This window comes from Lucilia cuprina, chromosome 2 (genome assembly GCF_022045245.1).
Source record: "Lucilia cuprina isolate Lc7/37 chromosome 2, ASM2204524v1, whole genome shotgun sequence".
NCBI lineage: Eukaryota > Metazoa > Arthropoda > Insecta > Diptera > Calliphoridae > Lucilia > Lucilia cuprina.
The window spans coordinates 70,743,115-70,760,998 of record NC_060950.1 but is presented as its reverse complement, the minus strand read 5'-3'; the positions used below and the strand labels follow the sequence as shown (position 1 = coordinate 70,760,998).

Here is a 17,884-nt window from a genome sequence, read left to right as displayed (position 1 = left end):
CAATGTTTCTTGTTAATCGCAATTTATACAAAATGTTGTTCATTAATTCTAAATTATTTATAGTATACTCAGTATATACAATACTCATTGTAATTAAAATACCTTAGCCTAAGGCCTTTCTAAAGCAATAATAAACAATAAATAATCTTAAGCTTTTCAGTTACGAAAAATTGAAAGCAGAAAAAAGCCACAAACTTTATAGACAGTTAACAAATAATGCAAATCTAAAGGCAATAAATGAAAAACCAAATAAGAGACATCAACAAATGGCTCAAGAAGATATTAAATACCATTTGTGGTTGATAAAATCAAGAATGTATTTTATAAGAATATTTTTTGCAGCATTAAAATAAAAATGTTTAAAGAATTTTCTGTTTACAACATTTAAGGAAAAAATATTTTTAAGATCAATGAACACATACAAAATAACAAAATACTTAATTCAATATGCCATGCTGTTCATGTGTCAAAATGGAACATGTTTGACCTTGTTTTTTGAGGGCCACCATATTTTTGCGGTTGATATGAACTTATCTGTTGTTAACATATGGAAATTTGTGGGTTTAGTCTAGACAGGTTAATAAGTCGTTGAAATAATAATATTTTTTGGAATAAAAAATTCCAAACTTTTTTTAATTTATGCAAAAAACATCTTAAACTTTCACGTTAAGTATGCTACAAGTTTGTGGTATTTTTAAGATAAGATATATTTATAATGCTGTTTTTTACTTTGCTTTACTAAAATATCACTACAATTTCATTATTGATATTTAATTTTTTTACAAGCTTTATATTACATAAAAAATTTCTTGGCTTAATTTTAAAATATCCCATTTAATAATTATAACAAACAATTACTTCTATTGTTTTTAAAAAATATTGACTAATTTATTTTTTTTAACTTGCAAATAAATATTTATGAAATAATAAGTATTTACATCAAATACTCCCTGGGCAACAGTGTTGACGAATTTCAAATAATAAAAACGATAAAACGGATATTAAAATCTCATTTTATGTACATACATACAAACATATATTTTTTTTAAACCGTTTCCATTTTTAACATTTCAAAGTAACCGAAAAAACGCACATAAAAAAAAAATTATACAAAAATTGTAATAGCGTTTTAATGTAAAAAAGTTTAATTTAAAACTGTACAAACACATCTTAAATGGCAGGCAGTTGATCTTAATTAATCTCGTTCACCCATCGAAAAAAAAACCTCCCTTATGGTCAGTAACAATGAAATTTCAAATTAAAATAGAACAAAAATAAAGCTTATCACAAAATATAAAATGCTATAATAAAAATTTAAATAAACGAAACTATTTACTACATATTACATGTTTATGTCAATATCACTGTAAAATATAATAAAAAAAACTGAATGGAAAAATAAATAATACACAACTATTGGAACTTATTTTTTTAGATTATCTCTACAACCTACAAATGAATAATACAGATGTGTAGTATATAGCACACTCATACTTGCAACCATACATTTATGCAACAATATTCCATTTGGTTTCTGCTGGTTGTAAACTGTATAAATACTTTGTATGTTCAGTATTTCTATGAAAACACTATAACAACCCCACACTCCCACATCAACATTTATACTATTTCATTTAAAATGAAATCAAATTGTATGTATGTAGATACAATACAAGCGAACACATTTACACACTCATGCACGTACTCATGTGTTTATTATATATTTTTTATGAATTTCATGTTTTTTATTTTTTTGCTTTATTTTTGTTAAATTTTCATTTAAATGTATGAGTAGTGGTGTGTGTTTTTGTATATACATATGTATGTATGTGTTTTTGCGTTTGTGTAGTTATTATGTGAATATTTGATTTTCAGTTTATTTTTGTTAAGAGTTACAAACTTATTTGTTATGCTTCATACAAACATACATATGGCGCCATGTGGTTGTTTTTGTTGTTATTGCTTTTATTGGCATTATTGTTGTTGTTACTGCTGTCGTTTGCAAGTAGCTTTGGCTACTACTATTGTTTATTTTTTTTACTACATGCTAAAAACTTTATTTTTTATTTGTTGTTTGTGTCTGTTTATAAACATGTCATTGGTGTATTGGTCAAAGGTTTTGTTTCACAAAAAAGTTAAAGTTAAACAAAGTTTTTTTATTTCATTTTGATTATTGTGAACATATTATTAAGTGAAAATTTGGTGCTGAAAATTTAGTGAATATCATATATAGAGAATTTTATTAAGAGTCCTTAAGGATGTGGTGTTTATGATACTGTTTTTTAGGTATATATTATATAAATATTAAATAATTTCATATTGCCACATAAATATTAGTAAATACTTATTACTTCAGCATATGTATTTCCATTTAAAAGAGTAAATTCAGAAACATGCATATGTCGTACCTTTTCCTCAATGCATTCTCATGTTATAATTTTGCATATAATTTAAAAAAATAATTCTTGGACATACTTACGTATGAGTATTAATGTTCAATTAAATATTCCGCATACGTTATTTTTGACATATATGTAGACTTCAACAATTTTGTTTAACTTATTTTTATTTATTTTATTATTTATAAAATAAACCTACATATGTTCAAAATTTTGTTAAAATAATTTGGTATTTTTGAATTATATGTGAAATTAGATTTAATATTTCATCGAAGAGTACGATTTGTACTAATCCTAATATAAATAATTTTAAATTAAAAATTCTATGATACTCAACTCAAGAACTTTACAAATACTTTTAAATTGCCTTTTTTAAGAAATAAAAAATGCAAATGTAAATTTAAGATAAAAATATTTATTTTTTTAGTTTGAATTTGAATAAATGTTTTACCTTAGATTCATTACAAATATTACCTCAAACCTTTTTAAGCTTAATATAAAATTTTTAGTATTTTTCACCTGCAAAACCAACAATACCTACAGCACAGCACAACTGATAACCAATAATAAATAACTGTAAAGTTTAGACAGAAACCAACAGAAAAAAGTTATAAATTGATATGTTCAGGTGAAGGTTAACTGCAAATGATATCCAGTGGTTACAACTAAAACTAGAGAGAGGGAAAAATGTATATTTATACGTAATACCAACAAGAAAACCCAAAAATAAAATCTAAAAACTAGAGACAAAATGCTGGTTTAAAAGGAAAAAAGAAGATTTAAAAACTACTAAACTAACATTTCTTTTATGCAGAAAATGTTGCAAAACAAACTGATAAACTTTATCTAAATATTGTTTTAAAAAGGCTGTATATTTGCTGTATTCTCTATACAGGCAATATAAAGTTTTCGATATTGTATGCTTTAAAAAGGACTACATTTGTCCTTTTAACTGTTATTTTTTCTCAAATAAAAAATAAAAAATATGGTGGACTTGACCAAAGGGAAACTATAAAAGAGAAACAAATACACAAACTAAGAACATTTGCAATCATGAACAGTTTAGTGATTTAAAAAGGATTGAAACATTCAATTTTTTGTTTGAAAAAAAAAGAAAATAAACCCTTGTGGTATATGAATTACAAAATGTTTTTCTAAAATCATTTCTGCATCTATATTTATAAATGTGTGTATATATATACATACATAAATATTGCTTTTCTGTCCTTTGTTCATTTGTTGCAAACATATAAAAACTGTCATCACTAAAAGACCAACTAAACCATTATAAAACTGGAAAAACGAAACAAAACAAAAAAAACTCCTGCACACCGAAAGTAATGAAAACTATAAACACAAACAAAACATTTTTTCTTTTGCTTCCTTCCAATAAATACACATGATACTTTGTTTTGGTAATAATAAAAACAACAGCCAAAACAAAAACAACAAACCGTTTTTATATGTATTACTACGACAACAACAAAAATGACAAAGTTTTATGTGGTTGTAGCAAAATGGTAAGAAAGAAAATTTGTTATTCTAGCCAAAAGAAAAGTTTTAGTTTAATGTGTCTTTTTAATTAGTTGTTGATAAATGTTTAGAATTACAAATTATAAATAAAAAGAACCAAAAACGTAATAAAAGTACTAAATTTTCAAAAATAAAATGGAATAAATAAAGAAAGCTATAAATTTTATTTCGGAAACAAAAAAAAAATCTTTTTTTTTAATACTATTTTTTAGAGAGAAGAAACTAGGGATAGTGTTGTGAGTTTGTGTTGATCTTGAAGTTTACCAGTCGACTCAGAATTAACTTCAGATTAAAACATTTCTATCCATTAGCCTGTCCATCGATTTGTTTATAAACTCTAGTTTTTTACAGTCTAATATTTAATTTAAATCTACATAACAATCCACTTGAATCTCCTAATTAACATCGGCGTTCTAATAAATACACATACAACATGTAAAGAGTAATACTGAAATTTCAATAAAGATTAAATATTTTAATTGTAATAAATTTAAATTCATAATCCTAAATCATTTTTATCACCATTCAATAGTATAAAAAATAATCTATAAACTTACATAAATATGTTTTATATAATTTTATAAGGCTTTAATGTAAAATTCATGCAACTAGTTGTTATTGTTGTTATACATTGAGTATTTAAATGTCTATTCAAAAGTTGCAAACTAAAGTAACAGCGGCGGCAACATACATAAAGCAAAATATCAGCAACACCATATGCACATGTCACTAAACATGATGTCAGACTTGTTGTTTTTTTATTATTTATATTTTAAACACGAGCTTGTATGAATATCTGTATGTGCACAACACAATGTTGCCTGTTATTATTCTACACAAATACTAACACACAGTCATATATTTTCATATATTATATGCATGTGTTTAATGTTCAAATGTTAGATAGTTTTCTATCTCTCTATCATCATTCTAAATATAAATTGTAGTATACACTTATACATGAGTATGTATGTATATGTATTTAACGGAAACGGAAACTTTATGATTTGTTAACAGTATGCAAAAAAATCTATAATATATACATAATACATACAGCTACATATAATCAAAAGTTTTCTTTTTTTCCTTCATGTACAAAAGAAAAATATTGCATGTAAATGCATGCTGTAGACATGACATAATACAGAACCGCAAAAAAAGTGACATGAACATAAATGTACACTACTAATGGAGCCAGAGTTTAGAGACTCAATATCAAAACTTATGTAAATATGTAAAATGGACATAAGGGTAATAACTATAAATAAATAAAACAAATGAACACAGAATTTCCAGCAGCTTGTAAATTGAATTTAATAATGCTTTAAAATGTATATGTATATTTATAATATATAGAAATTATGGATATAATATAAGATTTAACAGAAATCTTTGTTATTTATTTTTTTTTTATATTGTTTTTTAATAGAATAAAATATGTCAAATTTCATCAATAAAATTGTATTTTCCACAGTTATTCCAATGAATGCAAGAAAGGTGAAATCGTAAACTGATCAAGACCATTTTCAATATCTTATTAATTAAAAATAAATATCACAAGTATCTTGTATTAATTAAAAATATTTTAAAAAAACTTCATTTATTTATTATGCACATAATATGATAAAACTTATTGCATTTATATTTCTAAAATTTTTTGTAGAACAAAAATGCAAAACTGTATTAATTTAAAGAAACTTAAAATTCTCAATTACCCTAAAATCCTAAAATTAGTGTTAGGATTCTCCTAGAAATATCTACAACTTAAAACTTTCTCCTTTATTCCAAAAAATAAATATAAAAACATAAAATTTATAGAATTTGCAAATATTCTTTTCATAAAAACTGCAGGACCTTTAAAATAATTTGTACCATACATATTAAATTTTGTACTCATGTGAACTAGTAAAAGAAAATAATTTACATATCCTTATTACGGTAAAAATACAAAGTTTAATATCAGTATTACTGTACAGTAATATATACAACTATAAATATAAAACATATGTAGGCATTTTCAAACTTACTTATGTATACACATGCAATTATAATTACATAAAAATGTATCTATATATGTATGTATGTGCATACAAATATATGCATATAAATATACATACATTTACATTTCAAGATATAACTTTTTAAACAATATTTCCTGTTTGTCTTTCGTTAGTTTTTATACTCTCATATTTTTATGTTTTAATGTTAAACAAAAATAACAACTACAACGGCCATTATAACTCTTTCATGGCAACTTTTTCTTATTCATCCTTTTTCTTTTTCTACTTGTTCTCATTTTTCCATTTTTCGTCTTTTTTATTTCTGTTGTAGATTTCATTGTAGCACTCAAGGATGTTTCGGTAACGATACCACAAGCTGTAAAACGTGGTAGTAATGCAATGCTAACATGTAATTACGATATGGAAAATGATACTTTATATTCTGTGAAATGGTACAAAGGACGACGTGAATTTTATCGTTATACACCAAAGGAAAATCCGGCAATGAAAGTTTTTCCTAGCCAAAGTGGTCTAAATGTAGAGGTAAGTTTTTCTACTATTTTTTTTTTTGCTTTTGAAATTAATGCCGGTACACTTTAAAGTACATTGGCATAACAATCCAAACCAAAGTACGCACAACTTTATTGCAAAACCCAAACCGGAGCAAAAAAATGTATAATAGATCGAAAGTAAAACGTAAAGGTAAAGGAATACGAGAAAATATACCGAATTACTTTTTATTCATAAATACTCCAACCGAATGAATGCGAAAATGAGTGAAATAACTGTAATGTTATGAAAATACAACAAATAACCATCGATATTGTTGTTGTTGTTGTTGTTTTTTTTCAACAAGCAAAAAAATTGCATGTAATTAAAGCAACTGTTGTTTAATGAGGAGAGCAACAAGAATAACAGGAATAACATCAACAAAAATGAAACAAAACTCATTAACAATACATTACATAATAATGCATTATCGATCGATTACATTTAATAAACAATACACAAAACTTCATATACAACATATTTGTAAAAAAAAATGTTCCTCATCTATATATATATATTTTTTTTTTCTTTATATTTTTCTCATTTAATAATTTACAAGCAAATTGCACAAACAAATGAAATACATGTATACCGCAATAAATGCATAATATTCATTTGTAACACTTTTTTTTATCAATTTTAATTTACAATTCAATAGCATATAAGCGATATTTGCAATACCTGTGTGTTATTAATGCTAAGTAAAAAAACATACAATAAATAAATTAAAACAAAAATTAAAACAGATAATATAGCTGTTAATAATCCAATATTTTTTGTAATTATACCCTACCGTCAATTTTATTGTTTGTATATTCACCATAAAGAATACCAAAATCACTAATGGGATGAAATTAGACACGATTTTTTAATTTGTTCCGATATATAAATCGTATATACAGGATGGATACAACCTACAAAAATTGTATGAGACAGTTTATTTAAATACCAAAGCCCCTATTTTATAATATATGTTCTCTCATATTCTACACCCGTTGACCCCATTACTTTCTTTTAATACACTCATATCCAGTGAAGGGTATTATATTGTTGGACATGATCGACAACATTTTCTTACTTATTTTTTCCATAATTTACAATTCATATTTAATTTTTTTCACATACCAACATTTATTTGCTTATAATGAGCAACATTTTCAACACCAATATAATGATTTTTTTATTTGCTGCAAATCTATAGTACATATTATTATGTAGAGAATTAATAAAGACAAAAATAAATTTATATTTTTAAATTGGAGATTATATAAGAGAACGAATAGTGTCAAAGCGGATTCGCAGTATTAACCTGTTCATTAAATATACAATAATAAAGGAAAGTTATTTAAATTATAGTATTTACTTCTTAATATATTAAAAAATGTAAGCCCATAATATAACTTAATAAATCTGTTCTAAAGAACAAAATTTTTAACATTCATTAGCAAAAAAAAGATACCTGCAAATAGTGATAAAGTACTTCTAATTAAATCACATTATCAAAAGTACTACCCCCAATTTTCAATTTCACTGCAATAACTTCCCAAAATTTGATTCTAAATCACTTTTTTATTTTATTCGAATGCTTTTTACTTCGACACGAATAGCTAATATCACTAAAATAACAAACATATTTATTAGTATTACAATTGTATTCAGATAATAATTCAAAATTCATATCAATGGTAAAACTTATATTCCAAAAATACAAATGAGTATATTAGTTTTTCTTAATTTAATTTAAATTAATCACCGTTCGGAAAACTGCATTAAGCAATTATTCAAGCAACTCCTTTTACGAATTCGAAATAAACTTCGAACTGACATGAATAATTTCTAAAAACACGTTTCAAATGGAAAATTTCTTATTCGGACAAATGTGCTTGCAGCCCCTCTTTACATACAATTTTCAATCACAACTAAAGTACAAAAAAAGTACGAGCAATAGAAAAAAAACCACTCTGAAAAACTCTTCTAATTCAAAAAATATTGTGGTAAAACGTAAAGAAAGAAGGGAACGAATCAAATATATTATTCATCATTTTTTGCCATGAATATAATGAAAAACCACAGCTAGAAGAAGTAAAAACTACCAGCATACTAATTTTCATGACTTGCAATTTGCATTTTGTTGAAAATTATAACTCAAAGCTTTATTGAAAAAACCAATGTAGTAAAAGAATCAAAAAAAATATGTGAATAATTTGTGCCTCCACATTTACTCCAGCTCCTGTTACCTTCAGTTGCCCTGCCAGTAATGGGGAAATTTATGTTTTAACAATATTATTCCCTTTATTAAATGATTTCATGTTTTTTTTCTCATTTTTTCTTGGCATCTTTTTCAGCGCAATCTTTCAAATCAAAGTCATGTCGTTTTATTAGCCGTACCTCTGAATATATCAGGCAAATTCACTTGTGAAATATCCGTTGAGGCACCTTCATTTCAAACAGCAATGGTATCCGGTGAAATGGAAGTTGTAGGTGAGTATGATAAATTCTTATCAAATGATACAAAAACTTCTATTCGAACCTGTGTATGTACTGGTTATTGGGTGGGTGTGAAACCAATAAAAATTTTGAAAATGTGTTAAACAAAAATGTGAGTGGCCTGGGTAAAAGTTAAGAACGAACAAACGAAAACTATGAACGTTCGAAAGAAGGGTGAAAAAACAAATTAATTAGACAAATGAATTTTTGTGGTATTTCTTTTCAAACTTTTTTGTACTAACCATTACAGGGTGTTTTCTTTTTTCCTATTCTTTTCATCAATAACCACAATTACCCTGTAAAACATTTACAACTGCTGCTCATTTTGATTAAACACTATTACAACTGCACACAAAATATAGCAATACGGACACCACTACGTGATAAAAGACTAAAACAAAATGACTCGTGTCGCCCAAAGTCATGTTCTTCTTCTAAGGGCCCAAAGATTTGAGGCCTGATTTACTTTCTGAAGCAAGGCTATACCTCTTGTTATTGCAAAAAGTAATGATTTTTAAAGTATTAAAAAAATATTTATCTTAATTAGGCGTATACACAATATTTTAATAACTGTAAATTAATAACACGTATACGTACAGGTGTCGTTAAAAACAGTGTAAAACTTTTCACTTAAAATTAAAAAATGAAGATGTTTTTTGAAAAAGAAATTTATCACTTTGTAAAAGTGTGACCGAAAAATAAATATGCAAATACATATAAAAGTGCTTTCTTTATAAATTTAAATTTTAGAAATAATTATATTACTATACTCGTACTTACTCAGACGTTGACAGGAATCTTTAAACTTGATAAAATGATTTATATATTATTCGACCAAGTCCTAATCATTACTATTGCTTTATGTTGTTGTACATTTTTGTAAAACGTTCTGTTTCCTTTTGCTTATTTCTATCTTGTTTCAATTAATTTTGACACAGAATTACCCGAAGAGCAGGCTACCGTAACGGGCATACAGCCACGTTATCGTATCGGTGATTTGGTTGACGGCAATTGCTCAATTAAATACTCTAAACCAGCTGCTAATTTGACATGGACTATTAATGGCATAGTGGTAAGTATTAAGGTTCAGCACATCTCACAAAATATTTTTTCACTCTTTTTATACTAAAAATGACATGGAAAGGCTTATTACACATTTTATGATGGCATTAAAATCAATGAGGAACTTTTTTCAACATTGAATCAAATACTCACATAAAAGTAAAGAGTATTTTACAAAACAAAAAAATGGTCGGTCTATTGTAGATTAATGGTTATGGCAAGTTTTATGCACAAATGAAATTAAAGTTGAAAATTAAATTCTATAAAAATGAAGTCAAAAATATAAAAGTAAAGTACTATTAGAAAAATTTATTAAAATAATTAAATTTTTTAGTCAATCATGCAAATATTGATCTTATAAAATTTCATTTTTATAAGACAAAGTTGTTGATTTCTACGAAATAACGCAGGATTTATCTCCGGTTTAAAGAAAAAACATAATATTTTATTTAAATATTTATTTGCTCTTGCAATAAATATTTCATAGATTATTTTCACTAAATAACTACAGCATTTAAAAAATCTTAAATTTTATCATTGCTAACTAAAATGTCATTGTTTAATAATAAATAGAAAAAATAATAATAATAAATTCTCTTAAATACATATCTTATACAATTTTATTATTATTTTCTTAACTACCACTCTTTCATTGTTTCACAAATAAATTTCTCATCATTAGTTGTCTTCTGACAAGTACTTTTTCATCATAAACTAAAGAATGAAAACAGAATAGAACAGAATACACTATACAAACCATCAAATTCCAGTACTTTTTCTTATCATCAACGCCACCAGTCAAAGTCAAGTCATTCGATAGACACTAGTACAGTAAAATGATGATGATGGCAGTAGCAATGGTGGCAGTTGATTCATTGAAAAATACTGTAAATTTTCGTTGAGATTTACTTTATACTTGTTACGATACAGTGGTTAAACTTAAAAACCGCAATAACATTGTTTTTCACTATTTTTAGTAGGGATAAGAAAATAAAATAAAGAAGAAATCAGAGAATAACTACTCCTTGCTCTACTTAATCACTCAACCGTAAATCTATTCTTTTGTTGAAACATTAGAAAAAGCACAACAACTTGAAGTAGAAATACAAAAAAATAAATATTCTATAGATTTTTTTTGAGACGCCACAGACAGCAACAATTTTTAGCATATTCTTATACAGAAGACACAACGTCAACATTGAATTAACGCACCATGTAATGGTCATGAATGTCCTGTATAAATATTTAAATAAATACAAACAAGGAAAAATGTTAACAAAAATATGCATTACTGTTTAGAACTCTGCGGCTAAAGCGAAATAAATATTTTTAAGTAAAACTTCTTTAATGTGAAATATGTATTTTTTTTCTTTTTAGAATGTCTATAGTATTCTGAAAATTAAAACGTATGTTACATAGTCACGATCACCTTTCACTTTCCGGTACATCCGACAGTAGAAAGATATGTGAAATTTTCAAAAGTTTTTTGTTTGGTTTATATTTGTGCATTTTTTCTTCGACTATTGTGTTTTATATTTTCTATAACAAAATATTTCCGCTTGAATAAAATTTCTCTTCGACGAGTTTATTTTTTTGTGTTAAGTGTATGGGAATAAGTTTACATTTTTTAAGTTTTGTATACTCAGTAAATATAGTAAATTTATTCACAAGTAGTTCGTTCGTCTTAGTTTTTTGTATATATGTAATAATAAATATGTTTGTATTTATAAATTGATTTTATATTTTATGGTTTATTTAAAAACACAACAACGACTACAAGGGAATTGTTCGATGTATAGTTTAGAGTATGTAAACAATGAAAACATATACATATGCATTTGCATATATACATTTGTTCAATTCACAATCGGTGTTGTACGGTTGTATCGTAGTATGTCGTAATTTTTTTATTATTGATTTGTTTTTGTTTCGAAAAATTTTATTTGAAAAATTTTTATGACATACAACGCTACAACGATACGACATCGATTGTGAATTGGACAATTGTTAAGTTCATTTGTATATGTGTTTTTTAAAGCTATCTAGAAATTTTACAAAATACGATTTATGGACAAGAAATCAAAGCAAAAATGAAAACTGTAAATCGTACCCGCACCTGTCAAAACAAATAACCACCAAGAAATATTTTTGCAAAAATAGCCAGCACAACAATAAAAAAAGTATATAAAAGGTCATGTGTCATAAAACAAAAAACGAAAAAAAGAAACAAACCAACAGAATAAAAACTTAATAACAACGACCACCATTGTATCACTTACTAAAGATAATATTCCAAAAAACAAAAAAATTTCCAACTAGAGTGCCTTCTAAATGAAATAAATGAAAGTCTACATACCATCTTCAAAAAAAAAAAAAAAAAAATGAAAAATATTTCCATTTCGTTTTTTCCATAAAAGTATTCAACAATAAATAAACGCTGTAGATTTCCCTCCAGTATTTTGTGGATATATGCGTGTTACTCTACAGGCCTATAAATTGAGGGAGGCAACTACAGGATGTTAATTTTTCCCCAACTTTTTTTTTTCTCTGATATCACGTCGAGTTGGTATTTTCATTTTAGCATGAACTGTTAGACATTTTAGTCAACTTTTTTACGCTTTACTTGATTTCCATTTTTCGTTTTTTTTTATAATTTTCAGTTGTATTGATGGCATTTATGACTTCAAATCTGTTGCTATTTCTAAAACATAATTCATATTCCACTTTTTATTTATCTTAGTTTTCCCAACTCGGACTAGGCGTAAAAAATACAAACATCGAAAATGTTTTATTTGTTTAGATTATTTGTTTTTTCCAATTGTTGTTTTTTCCTATTTTATTCACATATTGTGCTCAATCCCTTTTTTTCGGTCAAAGCTATTAAATATCTTTATTTTGTGCTCTAAAATCGTTTTTTTATTTTGCAAACAATTTTTTCGCTATTTGTCATGTTTCGTTTTGCTTTTTAGAAAATAAAAAAGAACATGCTTTAGTAGTTTTTTATTGTGTGTGAATCATGTACAGGAAATTATTTCTATTTTTTCCAAAATAATCTGTTCAGGCCAGATTTAGAATACATAAATTGTTTCAATGTTTAAATTGTTTTACCCTTTATCATAACGATAAATAAATTTGTCATTCTTTTTGTAATCGTCGTAATATTCTTAGGTTGAAGCGTATTATCCGGACAGCTGGAAATGATTTTCTTTTAAAGAAATCACAAAAAATCAACAATGGGTTTCTTTTTTGGAAATATTATTCAAAATATTATGCAGATAAAACAATGTATTTTATATGATTTTTTTTCAATGTATATTAAGAAAAAGGGTAAATAAAGTTCCTGGCAACCGATCATTTTGCACTGAATATAAATACATATATGTATATTTTTTTCGTTTTGGTAGTTTTAAAAATTTTATATAAAACATAAATAATTTAACAATAAAAAATAAATTAAATTGTTTTATGGAATAAATTTAGATTTATTTTTGCAACATGTTAATTTCAACTAAAAAAAAATTTAATAAAATAATTTTTTGTTTTTAAATTGTGTACAATTTAATTTTTTATATACATATACTAATTCAGACAGTAATTTAATACTAATATTACTAGATATACATACATATATGCATTTTCAACCATTTTAGTTAAATTTTCAGAAAATTTTAAAATGTTTAATTTAAAAATTTGCTATAGAATTTTCCTAAAAATATACTTGAGTATAAATATTTTCTTAAAAATAAACCAAAACTTTTACTGCTGTTCTATATTTATGCCAAATGCCAATTTAATAAAGAGAAACTTTAACTTAAAAATGTTTAAAATTTACGATGAAATATTTGTTAAAATATTCTTAGAATTTTGTCAAGTTTAGGAACAAAAACTCATAATTCATTAAGGATGACAAGGACATTCAAGTAAGAAAATAATAACAGCAACTAAAAAAACTCTCCAAAATTCATTTGAAGTAGTAAAAGATGCTAAAATTTTTTTGCTCTTCCACAAACATTGCCACAGGAAATACTTAAAAAAGGACCTATTCAAGTGATATTGTTGTTTATTTGCTTTGTTGGTACCCCATAAAGTATGCTACAAATATTCAACATCAACACTTCTTCCTCATGCCACTAACAAAATATTAGCCCACAAAAAGAAATATGTAATGAAATCAAGAAAAGTAGACATAAAATTTCTCTATAAAAGGAACTCATAAAACATGTTAGTTGATGTAAAAAAGCAGACTCCATAAAGTGTGACAATTTTGGTTAAACACAAAAAATGTTCTGCTGAAAGTGTAGACCACTCTACGCAGATGAGTAGAGACTCAAATAAAATTCAGAAAATATGTATTAAGAAGAATTTTAAAGAGAAAAAATTGATTGACCGCAAATTTGAAAGCAACCACAATTGAAAATTCATGATTGTTTACAGAATGTTTGTTATTAAAAAGATTTTAATTGTTTTTCCTTTTTAAGGTACCTCCCCACCATATTAAAACCTATCAAATTGAAAAGTATGAGGAAACCAATTTGGAATCTGTAATGAGTGCTGTTCATTTTATGGTGACCACACAGCATTTTATTAAGGGACAAATGAGAGTAAGTTTTAAAAACATACATAAATATCAATATAAGATTGTCAAATAAATTTAAATAATAATTAAGAATTAAGAATTTTTTAGAAAATAAATATAATAAAATACTTAAAACCTTTTGTTGTAATAATTATGTGTGCACGTTAACTTATTTGTATTTGCAGCTTAAATGTACCGCTAGTATTTTTGATATTTTCAAAGAAGAAATTGAAAGTATTATCGAAGAAGATCGACCACGCATTATGGCCTCCGGCCAATCCTATCCTCCTGATCATGGTTATGGTTCACATGCTGACAGTGATGGCTATGAGCATAATGAGTCATATTTGACATATTTTTCTGGTTAGTATATATAAACAGATTATGTTCTTCAAAAACCTTCTTTTTAAAATATAAATTTTACCATCTTTTTAACATTCTAGCTCCTAAATCTTCAGCTTCTCCAACTGCCGATTTTATGTTAAATAACTTACTTAAAATTTTTAAATACAAAACATTAGACATCTTGCAACAGTTGAACTTATTAGTCGATAACATAACTCAAAATGATTTAACCACGACAGTTGTCAATAAAATGAAAAATAGTTTGGACAGCATCAGTCACATTAATGTTTTATTTTTAATGCTAATAAAATTAATATTGGTTTTTATCATATTATTGGTGGTGTTGCTTTTTCAAATACAGCAAAAAAACTACTTAAGGAAATGTCTTCAAAAGAAAATGACAGAAAACAGGAAAATGGTAGATAATTGCATTGAAGTGGTGATAAAAATAAAAGAGAATATTTTTGCAAAGAATTTATGGCCTTATACATGTTACATTGAAGAAAAAGAACAGCGACAAGAAAATGAAAATTGTTATCAAGATGCCAATAATGATGACTGTCAGGCCAAATGTGGACAACGCCAACAACAACAAAACGAACACTGTTTAGTATCAAATCAAAATGTCATCAACGAAGAGAACTCTCCAAAAGAAACAAATATTACTACAAAACAGTGGAGTTTAAAAAACAACACTATTATTACTGCTGCATTAACAACCATTGATGGCCAACAGCAGATGTCACAAACACTTGCTTTCGATACACTATTCTCCACCAATGCAGCTACTTTTCCACCTACGGCATTTACCTCTTCATCATCATGTTCATTGGCATCAACATCATTATCGTCATCATTATCATTGTCAACAACTTTGGGTTATAGCAAAACACATACACATGATAGTTTTCCATTATATACTGTAAATGCATCTAAAAGCAATAACGCCAAGTATATGTCAATGGATCAAACATTATTGATGACTTCTACTGCGAATGCAGCTGTAACGGCCATTGTAGTTGTTGCCACTTTAAATTCAACTTATGAAACGCCAAGTGCTTTTGCACCCTCAACAGCAACAGCACCATCAGTGAGAGCATTAGTTTTAGAGTCAGACTTATTACAAACATCTGTGCTACCCCTGCTGGTAATAGTAGAAGAAACATCAATACCATCATCATTATCATCGTCGTCATCGTCAAACTCATTCTCATCACTATCGCCAACATTTTCCCGGAATAACTATTTAATGGCGTTTATTGGCGAATTGTTATTGCATCAATGCTGATGTTAAAATGATGATGAATGATATTATTTTCCTTTGCTCGACTCTCGTCAATCTTTGACAACAACAAAATAAGCTTAACAACGTTGAATGAAAAATATATAAATTTTTCTTTTATTATTTTATGAAATATACAGTTATTTTTCTTAATAATATATTATATTTTTTAATATTAATTCTCTAACTGCATTATGTCAAAGAAATAGTGGAAGTATTTATTGATAAGCTACACTACTGCAACTGCTCTTGGAGCACAAAGTGTAAAAGTGAACTAACTAACTGCACAGGAGTAATTGACAAGCTGTGAGAAGAGTAAAAGTGAAATGACAAATTCGCTAGAAAATTACAAAGTGTTGTACGTTTAGGTTTTAAGTGTTAAATGTTATAATTTTTTGTAAGAATTAAATAAAAAAAATACAACTGCATTAAAACAAGTTTAATTTATGTTATGACTGTTACAAACAAAATAAGTAAAAAACACATAAAAATAATATAATAAATAAATTATATAAGAAAACTATTTAAAATAATATTAAATTTGTTTAAGCCTTAACGTTAAATTTAAGTGAAAATTATAAAGTTAAGCAAAGCATAGACTTAAAAAAGAAATCTTAAGAGGAAATAATTTGGAGTGTTTTCTTTAAATATTTTACACTTTCTTTTAATTCTGAATATTAAAAATATTCTTCCACTATTGCTACAATTTGCATGAATACATATACTTCCAAGTTTAATCTTCTTTATTGAATTTCAAATTGTAAATATGTATATAAATAATATGTGAGTTTTAAAACAAGTTTGGGTATGTTTGAAAATATAACAAAAAAAACTATGTTTTGGGGAAAATATTTACCGTTAAAATAAAAAATTTGGCACAAAATAAGTAAGAAACTATAGTCGGATAGAGCCGACCATAAAATACCCAACACCAGTTAAGAAAATATAATGTGATTTATAAAATTCAGTAGGGTCACAAACAAAAACGTTAGACGCAAGTATAAAACTTCGGTAGGTTTAGTTATATGTTTGCTATGTGAAATTATATACCGATCTTAGCCATCTTTACCATTTAGTTACTGAGCAATCATGTACCAAATTTCATTGAATTAGCTTCAATATTGCGAACTGCAGTTTGATTATAAAGTTAATTAGTTCAGTTATAGTGTGAAATAATGAAACAATTTTAACCATTTTCAATAAGCTTCATCCCTAAAACAGAAGAAGACCACGTACATAATCTTATTAAATTATCTTTAAAAATGCAACATATAGTTTAATTACAAGGTTTGCATGGATGGACGGACTAACGCTAAATAGACTTAGATAATCATTCTATGCTGATTGTTATACTTTAAGGTGAGTGAAGAATCAATATTATTGTGCGTTACAAACATCAGCACAAATACAATATAAGGTACGTTGGTGTAGGGTATATAAAAAATAAATAATATTATTATAAAGAAAAAAATATGTAAAAATTATTTCAAAACTTTTAGGCCGCAAAATGATATAAAAAATTAAATAATTGGTTAGTTTGAAAAAAACTCATAAAAACGGTAACTAGTTCCTTAAATTAAGAGATAAACATAACCAACATTTAAAACATACAAAAACCTAATGAAATATTTAATACTAATTATAGATTTTA

The 17,884-nt window shown here is 26.0% G+C and overlaps 1 protein-coding gene across 1 annotated transcript in view; it reads left to right on the top strand.

The window, feature by feature from the left end:
* LOC111679258 overlaps positions 1-16,725 on the top strand; it is a 49,534-nt gene extending 32,809 nt beyond the window's left edge. The window contains exons 3-8 of the mRNA XM_046956608.1: positions 6,264-6,475; positions 8,827-8,962; positions 9,907-10,040; positions 14,509-14,631; positions 14,792-14,969; positions 15,050-16,725. Of these exons, the coding sequence (XP_046812564.1) occupies positions 6,264-6,475; positions 8,827-8,962; positions 9,907-10,040; positions 14,509-14,631; positions 14,792-14,969; positions 15,050-16,239 (1,973 nt within the window). The 3' untranslated portion in view covers positions 16,240-16,725. The remainder of the gene's footprint in view (positions 1-6,263; positions 6,476-8,826; positions 8,963-9,906; positions 10,041-14,508; positions 14,632-14,791; positions 14,970-15,049) is intronic.
* The last annotated feature ends 1,159 nt before the right edge of the window (positions 16,726-17,884 follow it).